The sequence below is a fragment of the Vanessa tameamea genome, chromosome 8, assembly GCF_037043105.1.
Source record: "Vanessa tameamea isolate UH-Manoa-2023 chromosome 8, ilVanTame1 primary haplotype, whole genome shotgun sequence".
NCBI classification, from domain to species: domain Eukaryota; kingdom Metazoa; phylum Arthropoda; class Insecta; order Lepidoptera; family Nymphalidae; genus Vanessa; species Vanessa tameamea.
Window position 1 is genome coordinate 12,470,646 of NC_087316.1, and position 14,991 is coordinate 12,485,636.

Here is a 14,991-nt window from a genome sequence, read left to right on the forward strand (position 1 = left end):
GTTTTATTTACTTTGTTTAAAAAAATATAACTTTACTGGTATCGACGAAAATATGCGTATAAAGAAATAACACAGAGACAGAAAGAGAGAGAGATACCTTTTAAAGATAAATATTTGTATTTGGTTTCATGCACTTGGAGCGCGAGAAAGCAGATATAAATACCCCAAAATAAGGGTGACTTGGGTCATATATATGATATCATCAAAAAACATTGTATAAACCCCTCAGCCACTCTGATCCGCACCGGAGACGTTCATTGTTGGATTAAGGAAAAAAGAGCCGCAAAGGAAAACTATGCGACACATGATTACGTCTACAGTTCAATTGAAAGCTTTTTTCAGTGTGGACATTTTAATTTTGGTTTTGTTAGTTTAAAAAACGAAATTGTAAAAATAAAATCACAAATTCTATTACAGTGACAAATTGTTATTTTTCATACATCAAATCGACTCGTTATTGAACAATTTACCCAAAGGGGAATAGAGGTGATAAGAAAAATCTTTTCAACCATACTATCAAAATGTTTAATTCAAATTTGTTGTGGCATTTGTTTATATACATATACACCGTGAGCCAGTTTTGTGAATGTTTGTATTTAAAAAATTACTTTCTATTTATACTATACATCATCTGACAGCATTAGAGCAACATAACTAGGAAGCCAGAAAGATAACAGCACAAACTATATTTTAAACAAATTAAATATGCAGATAAATCTAACTTCATAAGGTACTATTCTTCTTATCAATATACCTACAGAATAATAGATTAAACATAAAATTGGTGAGCTGATGACAATATCGGAATTCCCGCCAGACATATTCACATTCAATACTATGTTGTAAACCATAAATAAATTAGTAGTGTGTAAAAAAATATTAGTCACATATTCCAGGGATTCAGAGATCAATACAACAACAATCACCCCATTTTAGGTCAATAACAAAAATTTAAATTATCTGACTATATTGATAAAAGCATGAAGAATTACCTATGTACACACTAAATTTTTTGATTAATCTAAACTCTAAAGGTAGATCTACGAGTACAAAAAACTTTGATTAGATTAACTAACATTTAACTTTATACAAGTTGAAACACCAGAGAACTTTTTTAATTATTATCAAAAACATTCTTAGGTACTTGACAAACATGTTGGAAAACATATTTAATTGATCTATTTTCTCATTAGTAAACCACGAAAACAATGTTTATTATGTAATTCAAGTTTAAATCATTTAAATATGGTGTTAAGCCTTTGAAAGTTCTGATTAAGCAGCAATGAATCTAAGAAACTCAAGGTATAGAATACATTTAGAAGTTATATATAGACAGTTGAGTGAAATCAAATAAGTTTCTTTGGGCCCAGTATTTGGCTGAATTATAAGTTTGGTACGAGCAAGTTTATAATATAAAAATAACAAACAGTACATTGCAAAAGGCTGAAGGTGAAACAATATTCTATTTGGTAAGAAGATCATATAAATATAAAATTCAAATGCATTCAATTCGCTAAATTAACTAGATTAAAGTAAGATACACTTATAATTAAAACATTACAATTTAGTTTTTTTATTTTAACAATTTTGTACATACTCTTTTATCTTGTTAATTTAATTTTGTGATCACAAATTTTTCCTTGATATTCAAATAAATTAACAATAATAGTTGTTTTAATATAAGTAATTAACAAGAAACAGTTCATAATAAAATCAATGTTCACATCACGCCTCAAGAAGCTGAAATGGCTGAGATTAACAAAACTCATGACATAAAATTTTTGTTAAATTACACGAAAACTGAGCTAGTTAAAATGAATGTCATGTATTATTTAGAATTATGTAATTACTGAGTATGTAAATGGAAAACAATAAAATTCAGTCTAAATAAAATTTTATCATTGAAGACATTCATGTTTGAGTTTAAATTAGTGCCAATGACCAATGAGTATAATTATATAATTTTTAACTATAAATTGTTTGCCCTAGGGGACCGGGTGCTGGTTGGGTGTGAGACCACCATGCTCCGGACTGTGTTTCTGTTTTTTTCTTTTCTTCTCCTTTTTCCTTTTCTTACGTTCCTTGTCATCATCATGTCGTTTCTGCTTTTTGTGCTTCTTTTCATAAGTATCAGGATTTGATGAATCTGCAACATATATATTAATAATTAGAAATTATAGAAAGATATAAGGTGAGTGAAATCAGCCATATCGAATACCAAAATAGATAAGTAGGTAGTACATATTGCTGATAAATCAATATTCATGTAATTTTTTGGTTCAGAGGTCTGTCTACTATATACTTATCATAATTAATACAGACCTTGTAATGGTGTGTCCTGTCCAGGAGGTGCTCCGTCTTTATGCTTGTGTTTCTTATGTTTACTTTTATGTCGCTTTGGTGGGGTGGCACTAACATAGCGGTACTGTTCCGGCAAAGGACCAGGATGCAATCTAAAGCCAGCCAGCTGTGCACTTGATAAGGGCAACAATTCTTTACCACCTATAGGTCTCTTAGCTATTACTGAACCCAATGTACTATTGTCCTCCTGTCCTGGACCATCAAGAATACCAGGTAGGTTTGGAAGAAATGATGATAGCGATTCCTTGAGCTTTTTTCCGTTAAATTTACTATAAGAGTGCTCTAATCCATAATACGCCATTAAATTCGTGGCTCCTGTGAGTTCACATTCTCCTAAAATAAAAATTTGATATAAAAAAATATACAATATATAATATAAACTCATTGTATATTACATTTGCTGATCCTTACCTGGAGGTTCTTTCATCAAATAGAAAGGCCCACTATGCACTATAGAAGGGTTCTTGCCCAGTGAAATAGTGGTTTTGAGGGTCCCAGAAGAATCCTGTCGAGAAACTACTGGTGACCTCGCTCCTCTAGGCGAGGATTTCGGTGAATAAGGCTCTACCTTTCTAAACTGATCAGACATCATCTTGCATATGCATTGTCTATAAAAAGGAATATAAAAAAGAAATTTTCTTAAACAAAACGATAAAAACTAAAACGAAGAATCTTTTCCCTTTCCTTTCGAAATCTTCTGATCACAGATATTAAAATCTAGCGTTATAATTATATACGTACGCATAGATTAAATTGTATTCAGAAAACAGCTTATAAAATGAATCTATATTTAAGTGTATTTGTATTTTTGAAAAGTTTTACTTCGTTTAAGAAAATTTATAGTGTCGCTTATTCTTAATCAAATTTTATGAATTTGTTATAAATAAAATATAAAAAGCAATAAACAAAAAATAAACCGATCAGTTTTGAATTAACATTTATACTAAAATAAATTAATATTATTCAACTACGAAAATCGTAAAATTAATAACACAAATTTATGTTATAATAAATATTGTATATGGTATGTTTATATTCATCCCTTTTGGTTTCGTATAAAATATTTTAAATTCCTTATAGATGTACTGAAAAGAGTAATAAAATACAATTATTAGCTTTCAATATTTTTTCATAACATCTTTTAAATACAATTCTATTCTCACTTATACATAAAAAAAATAACAATCTAGCTGAAATACCGGTTAATCTATGGGCAAAACCACGTGTTTTTGATACAAAGCATTAAATACATCACTCAAATAAAAAAAAATAAAAAAGAAAAACTTAGTCTATGGTTCATGAATTAGCTTCTCGTAACGCTCTACGATTTTCGATAGTGTGTTTGGAAATAAACAGTTTGAAAAGCTCAATTTGAGTTATCATCAGTTATATGAGTTGTTTAAAAGCTATAAAATGTTTAAACATCGTGATGTTTGTGGTACTAAAGAAGTGCAAAGCTTCTGATAACACCAATCCTCGCTCAGCGAAGTGACGCCATTTTACGGGAATGACCAGCCCGCGGCTGCCTCTTATTAGGTCTGATGTAAGGAGTGCTCTATTTAAACGGATGCATGGAAACAAATCCCTTCTATTGTACTCGTACTGGTCGTACGACTTCAGAGGTATAGTCAATGTTATTAATTGTTATTGTCGCTATCGTAATTCGAATCAGTTTTGATTTCCTCTTGTTTGAATGTCTTTTGTTTCTCGGTAGTCAAACTGAGCACGTGTTTTATTTTTTCAGAAAACTATGGAAGATGGTAATATTGTCAACACTAAAGACGATAAAATCGCTGCCGCATCATTGACAAACTTATATAGTGAACGGTCTTGTAAATTGAGGGCAAATGGACATGATTTTGCTGGCGAACCGTCCAGTCCTCACGACAAGCCGTTTGAGCACCGACGACACAGTGCCGACACATTACAGGAAGAGAAGTTCAGGAAACGCATTAATCCGCTTAGAATACACCTTGGTAAAAGACCTTTCGTGGATAACTCGGTACCGTACAATAGTGTAAACAAAAAAAGAAAGTCTGTGATAAAACCTAGTGACGCTAGCGCGCCCAAAAGTAGTACACCAAGGGTACCTAAATTAATTCCAAAGCGCTTAGACCATAGTCAATTCCACAATGTTACACCACACATGGACAGTGTATTGGACAATGAACAAGATAAACCGGTGCCTCGACTTGTGCCTAAGAGTCAGCTATTGCAGTTTAAAAAGAGTAAAATGGAAAAAGGAACCCAGCTGAAAGAATATGCTCAAAGCCTAGGTTTACAGCCAATGGTGAAGTTTAAGTGTCGAAAGTGTTGTTCAATGTCTTTTAAAACTTTGGCCATGTTGAAGGAACATCAACTTGTTTGTCGTGCACAGGCCAAGGAGCCGGCTTTGAGCCCTGAAGCTGCTCCAAACACAGAGTGTAATGCTGGTGGACCTTCCCGTGTCACCCGTAAAGTATATCTGTGTTCAGCGTGTGGTACATATTACGAAAATTGGAATCTCTTCCTTCACATGCGAGAAGTACACAATAGGCACATTTGTCTTTTTTGTCTTGGAATGTTTTCGAAGGCCGAAAAGTTATCCTCACATTTAACAAACAAACACAATGTCCAAGAATTTAATTACGATAGTAAAGATGAATTCTGTAAAGTGTACAATGGGACCTTTTATTTAATGTGCTGTGCCTGTGATGAAATATGTAGTGAAAAAGATGATTATTTTAATCATGACTGTAATAATATTAAACCGAAACCTGTACCCGTTCTCATAAGTAAAAATTTAATAAAAACTAATAATGCAAAATTTGTTAAAACTGGTAATGAAGCTACCACAAACGGTCCTCCAACAATTGCAAAAGATGTATTAAAACCAGTTATTGATAAAAAAGAGACGAGTGAGCCAAAACCTGAGACAATAACATCACAAACTCAAAAACATGATATGAATATTAATAGTTTTGATGTTGTAAATAGTGATACAAGTATTAGTTCTGAGAATTCTGAATCTACTGCAAAAGATACTAGTAGCACTTTGGATTCTACTCTTGGCATAAATAGTTCAAGTACTAAACCTCCATCAAGTCCTATTGATCATTTAACAGACAATAAAGAACCTATTACTACTTATGTGCCTAATGGTAATGAACCTTCAGAACAGTCAGATGAAAGTGATTCACCAGATGCTATTGATCATCATGTACCAATTTCAGAATACACACTTTCAAAGCCCAAGGAACCTTCACCCCCACCCCCTCAACCCCAAGAAAAGGAGTGTGGTATAAAACTAAAATTAAGTTTAAATAATGCTAATTCTCCAGTAATTATAAATTCTACCGTAGATCCTACTATTGGACAGCAGTATGCTAATAAACCTCCATCACGTAATAGAAGGCCTCCCAAAAGATATGAAAAAGACAAACCACCAGACCAAGGAACTGCAATAAAACCTCCGTCAATTAAAATGACAATTTGTGATAAAGCAGACAGTCCATTTGTAAAAACGACCATTATTGAGAACAATAAAGAGACAACATTAAAAACTCTTGTAAATAATAATATTGAAACATTAAATAAAACACCTGAATTCAAACCAGAAAATACAATCAAATCTACTATTTATGATAACAAATTAGAAGATGTTAATACTTTGAATAGGGTACCGAAGCTAACTGTGAGAGTTCCTAAAGAATTTTTAGACAAAAATTCATCCAGTGATTATTCATCAGATAGTGATGTTGGTGAAAAGTTAAATATTATGGAAAATATTGATACAGAGCTAAAACCTTTTGAGAGTAAAGAAGAATCATCAGATCTTGCCACCTCTGTTTTATCACCAGTACATGTAGATGAGCATACAGAAAAAAAAGAAGATCAAGAGCTTGAGGAGAATAAAGTACAAATTAAAAATGAGATCACAATGAATCTTGAGCCAAAAGAAGAGCCGGTAGATGAGAACACAACTGAAGATATTAATGTTGAAGAAGCAGTTGATCCAGCCGTAACAGATGATATTCCAATCACAGAACTAACTTTAGATAGACCAATTGATAAATATCCTCTAAAAGATCTTTTAAAAGTTTTTTTGGCTTCAACTGTTTTAAACTGTACTTACTGTAATCATGTTCGCAAGATTGCAGTAAACTGTGAGCAGCTAGCACTTCATATGGTGGCTCAACATAGATTCTCTGCAACTGTGGACAGTATAACAGCAGAAGAATTGATGCCTGAAACCATAAAAGCTAAAGTAAAAGCTGGAGCTGAAGAGTTGTTTTCTATTTATATTAATTTGGACTCGTATGATAGTATAGATAAGTGTGAAACGGTACAACATAATCAGATGTTCGAATGTTTTCAGTGTTATTTTAAAACTTCTGTTCATAAAGATCTCTACTTGCATAACCGAAAAATGCATCAGAAAACAATATTACTGTGTGTTATGTGTAAAAACAACTTTTATAGTTATAGTGAGTTATTATGTCATTTATGCCCTGGAACATATGATTCTGAGTATGAAATTAAGTTTAGATGCTGTTTTTGTAATGTAGATAATATTTCTTCATCATTTAGGCTAATGGTGCATCTTCGAAAGATACACCACACTTGTGATGTATGTTTAGAGTTTTGCCAAAGTCAAGCACGCCTGTCGAATCATGTGTGGAAACATAAGTTGCACCATTTATGCTACAGATGTGGTATAGCCTATAGAAATAAGCCAGACATTACTAATCATTTATTTTGGAAGCATGGAACAGAAAGTGTATTATGTAAGAAATGTCTCCAGAAGAAATGGCCACATGTTTATCATTTCTGTACACCTCCTGCTGTTTTTGTTTGTGATGAATGTACACTTCAGTTTACGAGAGCGGTTTGTTTAAAGGTTCATAAACGATTTCATTCTGAGGAATTTCCACATTTATGTACTGAAGAGGGTTGTACAGAGAAATTTGTTTCAAGAAAACTTCTCAATAAGCATTTAGACGGACACAGAAAAAAAATTTTTACAGAAGACTTAACTGAAGAGAAACCCCCAGTTTTAAATGAGCCCAGTACAGATAATGTAAAAGAACCAATACCTGTAATAGATCTTGTTGATGAGAAAATAAAAGAAGGAGCTGGAACTGCCGAAAATAAAACTGACAATGGAACAGAGCAAACACCTAAAAAAAGTAAAAAAAAGAAAGTAAAAGACAAAGATGCTTTATTATTAGATGTAAATTTGCCAGCACTAAATCTATCTGAAAGTGACAGTAGTGATGAATCAGATAGTGGTGTTTCTCAGCCTAAGGATGAAACATCACAAGATAAACCTAAAGATGAGGCGCCAGAAGAAGAACCCGAGTCTATTATAAAAATTGAGTCTAATGCCGCGGATGTTGAAATGCCATCAAAGGTAGAAACAAAATCTGAGCTCATAGAAGAGGACAAACCAAGTGAGCAACAGGTATTAGACATTTGGGATAACTTTAAAAAGTATCAAGCTAAAGTCGAAAAACAAAAAGAAAAAACACCCCCATTAGTACCAATACGTAAACATGTATGCGAATCTGATCATGATTATTGTCTCATACCAACAGATTTAAATGGAGAAGATGATATTTTTAATTCTGATAAAAAGAAAAATAAAAAGTCTCCTAAGAAAAGACACGGTGATCTCTCATCATCTAGCAGTAGTAGCAGTGATAGTGATTCAAGTTGTTCTTGCGGTTCTAATTGTAGTTGCTCATCAAGTAGTGGTTCTTCATCGTCAAGTTCATCTGATTCCGATTCCTCAGATGAGTCTGGCAATGAAAAGAAAAAGAACAAACAACAGAAAAAATCACTTCAAAATAGAAGAATTAGTAACGGGTCAAATGTTGATGTTATGGGAATGTCTGAAACGCCTGTTTTAATTCCTGAGAAAACTGAGCCTCCTATCGCTGAAAGTGATCTCGAAACTGAAGAAAGTGAAACTGACGAAGAATTTTACGATAAAAATCCTCAGAGAATTGCAAATAAAATGTATAATGAGAAACGCAACCAATTAATGCTTTTAGCATCAGTTGCGCCATCTGATGGTGGTTCTATATCGGCTGAAGTGAGTCGTTCCAATACACCAATAAAAGAGGAAGAAGCTAAAGAAGTTAAAGAAACAAAAGAGATTGAAAGACATGAAGTCAAAGAAGAAGAGGTTGAAATTAAAGAAAAAACGAGCAGTAGTAAAAAGAAAAGCAAAAAGAAAAAGAAATCAAAGAGTTCTCGTAAACATGGTCCAATAAAGGTGACCATTCCGAAAGATGTTATATCAAAATCCGAGTTGGAAACACCACTACCTTTAATTCCCAATAAAATCACTATATCATTACAATCAAATACAGTTCAATTACCGGAGGTGCCTCACGTAGCAGTCACAGCGCTAACACCTGCCAGTGTTAGTAGTGGAACTCCCTCCACAGAAAGTAAACGGGCATCAAAAAGAAGACGAGTGCCTAATAAATTTTACGGATATTCTAGTGATGAAGACTCGCCACAAACTGTTGCAGCTTTAAAACCCCAATTACCACCTAAATTAGAATGGAGGAAGGAAGACTTGCCTTCACCTGTCACGCACAAATCTAAAAAAGAGATACCATCCACAGTCATTCCGCAAAGAATGTTTAATTACAATGAACCAATAAGGTTGACGGCACCGATACCAGATCCGGAACCTCCACGATTCTTGATGAATTCTGAGTCCATGGAATCGAGCGATTCGGAATCTAGCAATGAAGGGGCCTTAGAAATCTTCCAGCAGAACAGCGCTGCCAATCCAACACCTGTTCCACCCCCTACTTATTTAAATTCTGGTACTTCAAGCTTGCCGTACGCGTTCCAGAGACCGGCCGTCCGACAGGCGCGTGAAGGCGAGAGTGTGTACTGCTACTGCCGTTGCCCTTACGACGAGGTGTCAGAGATGATAGCTTGTGACGCTGAGGGCTGTTCTATTGAATGGTTCCATTTCGAATGTGTCGGTATTATGGTACCACCTAAAGGCAAATGGTACTGTCCTGAGTGCAGGAAAAATCCGAGTTTTTCAGGTTACAGATAAGTCTAATCGAAATTCATTTGTATATAATTATGCTGTATTGTTATCTGTATATAACTTATTGATGACTGTAGATAATTTAGCTTTACCTGTATATCTTTGTAGTTAGTTCGTGTAAGTTAGGATATTAGGTCTGATAAAATGTATCATTGTTATAAAAGTACATGTTATGCTTGATTCTGGCTGAGCGGCCGACTCTGTAACCTGGCAAATTGTTACTGACATTATACAGCAAAACAGAAATATAAATCCAATTTTTGATACCATCATCGTATTGTTATTTTGACACCCTATTTTTAGACTATAGTTGAACGTATAAAATGAAATTACGAGTATATTAGTGGCTTTAAATAGCCATAGCTTTAAATGAGAGGTTTTGTTTTTATTTTACTCTGGATTGAACGCGTTTTTATTGGTGCCGGGTACCAGACAATTTGCTCGATTACAATTGGAGGGTCATTGAGCCCGCCAAAATTAAGGGGAAATCATATAGCATATTGCTCCAATAATAAACTTTAACTCATTGGAATAAAGTGCAACTAAGCAAACTGATTAAATTATAGATCTAGTTTAGAAAATTAAATTTTCATAACTATTGATTTAGGTTTTTTTTTAGAACCATATAATATTAAGCTTTGTTCGAAAACCTCTACAAATACAAATCGTCTTAAGGTCATTTATTTTAATAATTATTCACTTAATGTAAGTAATTTAAACTTCTTAAATAATGAAATAAAGTGATAGACAAATGTAATCATTATATTGTAAAAATAGGGTTACATTTTTTGACATTATAAGTCTGTAAAGTTAAATAAATAAATTGTTATGTCTGTCTCATTGATTGATTCCTGCCTTGTAGCTTTACTTTACAGCCATGAACAATTGAACATATTGTTAAATATTTAAAATCGATACCTATAAATAATGTAAATATTGAACCCATTAGTTTTACCTTGGAAGCGATCTTGCGTCACACACTTCAATTATAATAACGAAGTTTGCGTCTCCCTACCACATGATTAAATAAAAAATTAAGTAAGACTCCATCCATGTGCCTGTAAAGACGAGACATTTATATTTAACTTAAAGTCTGAGGCTTAGTACTTAAACCACCACGATCTATCTCAGTCTAATTTTAGCATAGGTACTAATTTACTATCTTAGGCTAATATTGGGATGGTGCATCAATGGGGATACCCGTGGTAGAATATAATTTCGACATATGCCGGTTTCCTCACAACACACATTGTTTTCCTTCACAGCTGAACACGAGATTAATTATAAACAAATAAATCACATGAAAACTCAGTGGTGCTTGTTTGTTGTTGGTTAACACTTATCTTTTTTACTTAAAAGCTTATAACTCAGTACATTGACATTTTTATCAACTCATCATATATTCTCCAATCAGCAATACTTTATGTTCCGCTTTTAAGGATGAGTGAGCCACTGTAATTACAGGCAGAAGACATATAACAACTTAGTTCGAAAGGTTGGTGGCGCATTGGAGGAATATAGAATGCTTAAATTTCTTACGGCGCCAATGTCTATGGGCTGTGGTCTTACTATCCCACTTACCATCTGGTGGCGCAATTGTCCGTCCGCTCACCTATTTCATAAAAAAAAACTTTCTATTTTGTCTCGAATTTTGAGGGTACATATAGAAATTGGAGTTTGCACCTCATGTTGTATGCAGACTGTAAAATTTTTGGAAGATATAATTTTAATAAATAAACATGTAATGCATATAAGCAATATCGCACCTCACTAGCTTTCAATTATTACATTTATTAAAAAATAATATTAATTAAAAATGATATTCATACATACCTCTATAATACGATTACACTAGTTAAAGTTAGCCAAGATTTTACCTCATAAATTATTTTTAATGATCAAAATTGAAAGTAGAGGAAATATTAAATTAAAAGAATATGATGTTAATCGATTTTTTAATACGAGATATATTAATAATTTGATTTTGATTAGCTGTTGTATACTTTTTGGTCGTCTATTTTAACGTAAATGTGTTTTCAGTGTCAAAATTTCACGTTTGATAATTAATTACACGACAAGTTGTAAATTAATAATCCTCTAGAACCTAGGAAGTGATAAAATGGATCTTGGTGCTCTTTGTCCGCACAGACACATGTGCAGTAAGTTTGGTGAGTAATATAAACTTTAAAATAATATGATCATTATTACCAATATCCGGTTCGTTCTTAGTATCAGTACTTCTTGCAGTTTACTTACGTATGTTTGAGGTATTAAGGTTTAGATATTCTAAATTTTAGCAGGTAGGTTATTCTTTAAATAGTATAAAACAAAGTTGCTTCTTGTTTCTGTCTGTTTCTCCTCTTTTTTATCCTAAACCATCCATTGAATTTTGATGCAGTTTTCAGTAATAGAGAGAGAGTACCTAATATAAAGTATGTAGATGTATGAAGTATGAGGAAGGTTTTTATAGTGTATATATTGTACAAAATGACAATAACGGTCAAAATATAACATTTTTTGTGAGTTTACATGGCAAGCGTAATGCTAGCTGAACATTAGGAGATATGAGGGAGATACCTCAAATCAATGCACTACTCGTAGCTCTAAAAAAAGCCTTACGAAACGTCCGCGATAGGACGTTTCTATCTTTTTAGGTAATCTCAGAATAACTATTTTCATCCATAACAAAATAATAAAAATGTACCTATGACCTATAGTTTGCAAGGCCATTTTCTTGAATTCAGTTTAATTCAGTATTAATAAAATTACTCAAACCAATTCTGATATTATTCATATTTCTCATTTATGACCAAATTACAGATGTTTAATAAATTAGTTTTAAAAACTGAATATTTTCTTGCAAAGCGCACTTCTCATTTACTTTGTTAAAATTTCGAAGTTCGAAGCCAGGACGCTTGTTTATAGTCTAAGAGCCAGTGTTCCGCAAACTTTATTTATTCTATATTAATTTTGAGTTGTACGTTCTGTTAGAAAAAAACAAATATCGAAATCATTATAATTGTAAGTGAAAATTTGTTGTTAATTTCTGTATAAAATATTATATATACATGATTTAAAATAAGAGCAATTAATCGTAAAATTTAAAAGAAATAATCACATGCATTCATACTGATTCGCTTCCAGTGAGAGTGAGAAAGTCAAAAACGTTCACCTTTATTAGCATGACTGAGAAATTATTATGTGGTCTGCCCGCATCTTATATAATTATAATATAAATAATAGACATAAATTGCAGCTATGCTGAAACACTAGTTCCCTGCGAAGTTAAAAGTGCGAGAAACAAAATAATGCACCTTCATTAGCACAGCTAACAAACTATTATGTGGCCTGCCCGCATGTCAGAACCACCCTATGTGTCTGTTTTTGTAAATATGTATATGTATTTAATAACAATATAAATATTATATATAAATTTAAGCTTTGCTGAAATAACGTAAATTTGTATAAAATTTAAGCAGTTTTGAAATTATATAAAATATAGCAGGAACCGGAATTAGGGTCTGCCATTAAATTTTTCTATATTTTTTCATATATATTTTAAGATATCAAAACGGCAGACATGCTGCGATCACGTTTTGAAAGTCAATTTTTATGCTTTTCGACTCCTTGGCACGCTCAAAGGAACCCTCGATGGGAATAGTGAACCTCCATTTCCCCAACGCCAGGTGAAACAGTATACATGGCAATAGTATGGAGTTTGCTACCACTATACTGTAAGTCTGCGGAACACTGGCTCTCAGTCTATTATTATAGTAAAATAATTCAATACATACTTAAAATTTTATACTAATTGAACCACATAATCGAAGAAAACAAGCTTTAATTTGTTACAATCAACGAAAACCACTATATTTTTTTGTTTTAGTCGCTTAAAATATTTTTCTGCCTAGGATCCTGCAGCCTTGCTCCAATTTAATCTTTCTAGAAGTATTTTCTCATAATTAACCTTTACTAAAATAGTTTTTTCTCTCGTATACACTTACTATTATGTTTTGTAGGTATTATATTATAAATAGATATTTTTCAAAATCAAAATATTTTTTATACAAGAAGGCTTTACCAATGCATATCACGTTCAGCTATGTCATTTTTTACTAATAATCAAGTTAATGTGTTAGGCGTGACTCGTGAGAATGGAAAATGATCTATGTTTCTCAGCATCGTAGGCAGAGTTGTCTCATGCTATGCTGGGGCCCTTGGGCGCCCATGAAGTTGGGGCCCTTTTGGTAGATATTTACTACCATGTACAAATAATTTGCTTATAGCCAGGCCTTAAGTATAGTTTCAAATAAACGGTGCGGTAATTTTCATAAATTCGTAGGAACCTGATGGGTTGTACAATCTTATGGCTACAGTATATTTATTTCTTTCATGAAGATCACGTCTATAGCTTTCTACTTTTAATATCAACTATCGTCACGAGCCTTTTGATAAATATTTTAGTTATTTCTTACAAATATGATAATTTCGAAAATATCCATAGCAGTCAACGTGAGCACAAACCTGTGAAAGAAATTGTTGGTTCTTCGGGGCCGACTCAAGATGGGGGCCCTGGGCAAGTGCCCCGTGTGATTGTAAAGACGGTAATGATCGTAGGCCATATTCCGTACTCACCAAGAACAGACCGACTCGCTAGGTTCTGGTTTGAGCCTCAGCTTAGTAGTTCTCAACCTGGCCGCGCACGCCTTCGAGTCCAATAGGCCATTTGTATACCTACTATATGAACAGGAGCAAAATCTATTTCGAAAAAAAGTTCGACAACCAGTGCCCAGACACATTGCGTGACAGGATGAAAAATAGTGGACCGTACAATTTTGCCGTATCAAAAATAATTGATCAAATTTATATCATCTTTATGTTTGTGATTAAAACGTTATTCCTATATATTTTATTGATGTACTCAAGCGTTTGCTTTTAGCAGTCATGATTTATATAATCATTAAGTAACTCTTTTATCGTCATTATAAGTTAATGTTAATTTATTATTAAAGGTAGTACCAAACTACTAGTATAAAAAAATCAACAATATCTATGTACCTACTTATTGCTATTAATATATTTTTACGCTATAGTGCATTGACTTACTACATTAACACTTTATTAGATTAATTTATTACCTCTTAATAAAAATAAACCTATCTGAAATAAGTATGTATATAAAGAATAATTTATTTTAAAGGTAAAACAAGCAAGCCAGAAGTAATTATCTCAGCCTTGAAAGAGTTAGGGAAGTCTACTTGGGAAGGTAAGTGTGAGCAATTTATTATTCACAAAGTTAACAGTCCTATGGTATGCTATGCAATGACTGTATTCTGATTATTTATCAAAGGAAAATAAATAGAGGGTACTATTATTATTTTAAATAAGCGCTTTTTCTCGTGTCTCACGGTGAGTACTCTGAGGAATTATTCTCTCTAATTCCTGCCTCTCCTTTTCTTTACGTCTACGCGTGCTGGCTCGCGATGTCACCGCCTGTTTGTGACATCAATTCCATCGCGAACGAATAAATTTGACAACTCTTTTCATTGTCGTACCGCCAAAAAAGGGAA

At 33.0% G+C, this 14,991-nt stretch overlaps 2 protein-coding genes across 2 annotated transcripts; one reads left to right on the forward strand and one right to left on the reverse strand.

Annotated features, from left to right (window-relative positions):
• Positions 1–509: 509 nt before the first annotated feature.
• Positions 510–3,079, reverse strand: LOC113404710 (mediator of RNA polymerase II transcription subunit 19). Its single transcript, XM_026645679.2, has 3 exons — positions 2,773–3,079; positions 2,323–2,694; positions 510–2,146 (listed from the first exon to the last, which is right to left on the reverse strand). Exons 1-3 carry the CDS (start codon positions 2,951–2,953, stop codon positions 1,986–1,988), a joined length of 714 nt encoding a protein of 237 aa, XP_026501464.1. The 5' UTR covers positions 2,954–3,079; the 3' UTR covers positions 510–1,985.
• Positions 3,080–3,638: 559 nt separating this feature from the next.
• LOC113404702 (uncharacterized) lies at positions 3,639–9,690 on the forward strand. The gene is made up of 2 exons (XM_026645667.2): positions 3,639–3,983; positions 4,106–9,690. Exons 1-2 carry the CDS (start codon positions 3,933–3,935, stop codon positions 9,425–9,427), a joined length of 5,373 nt encoding a protein of 1,790 aa, XP_026501452.2. The 5' UTR covers positions 3,639–3,932; the 3' UTR covers positions 9,428–9,690.
• The last annotated feature ends 5,301 nt before the right edge of the window (positions 9,691–14,991 follow it).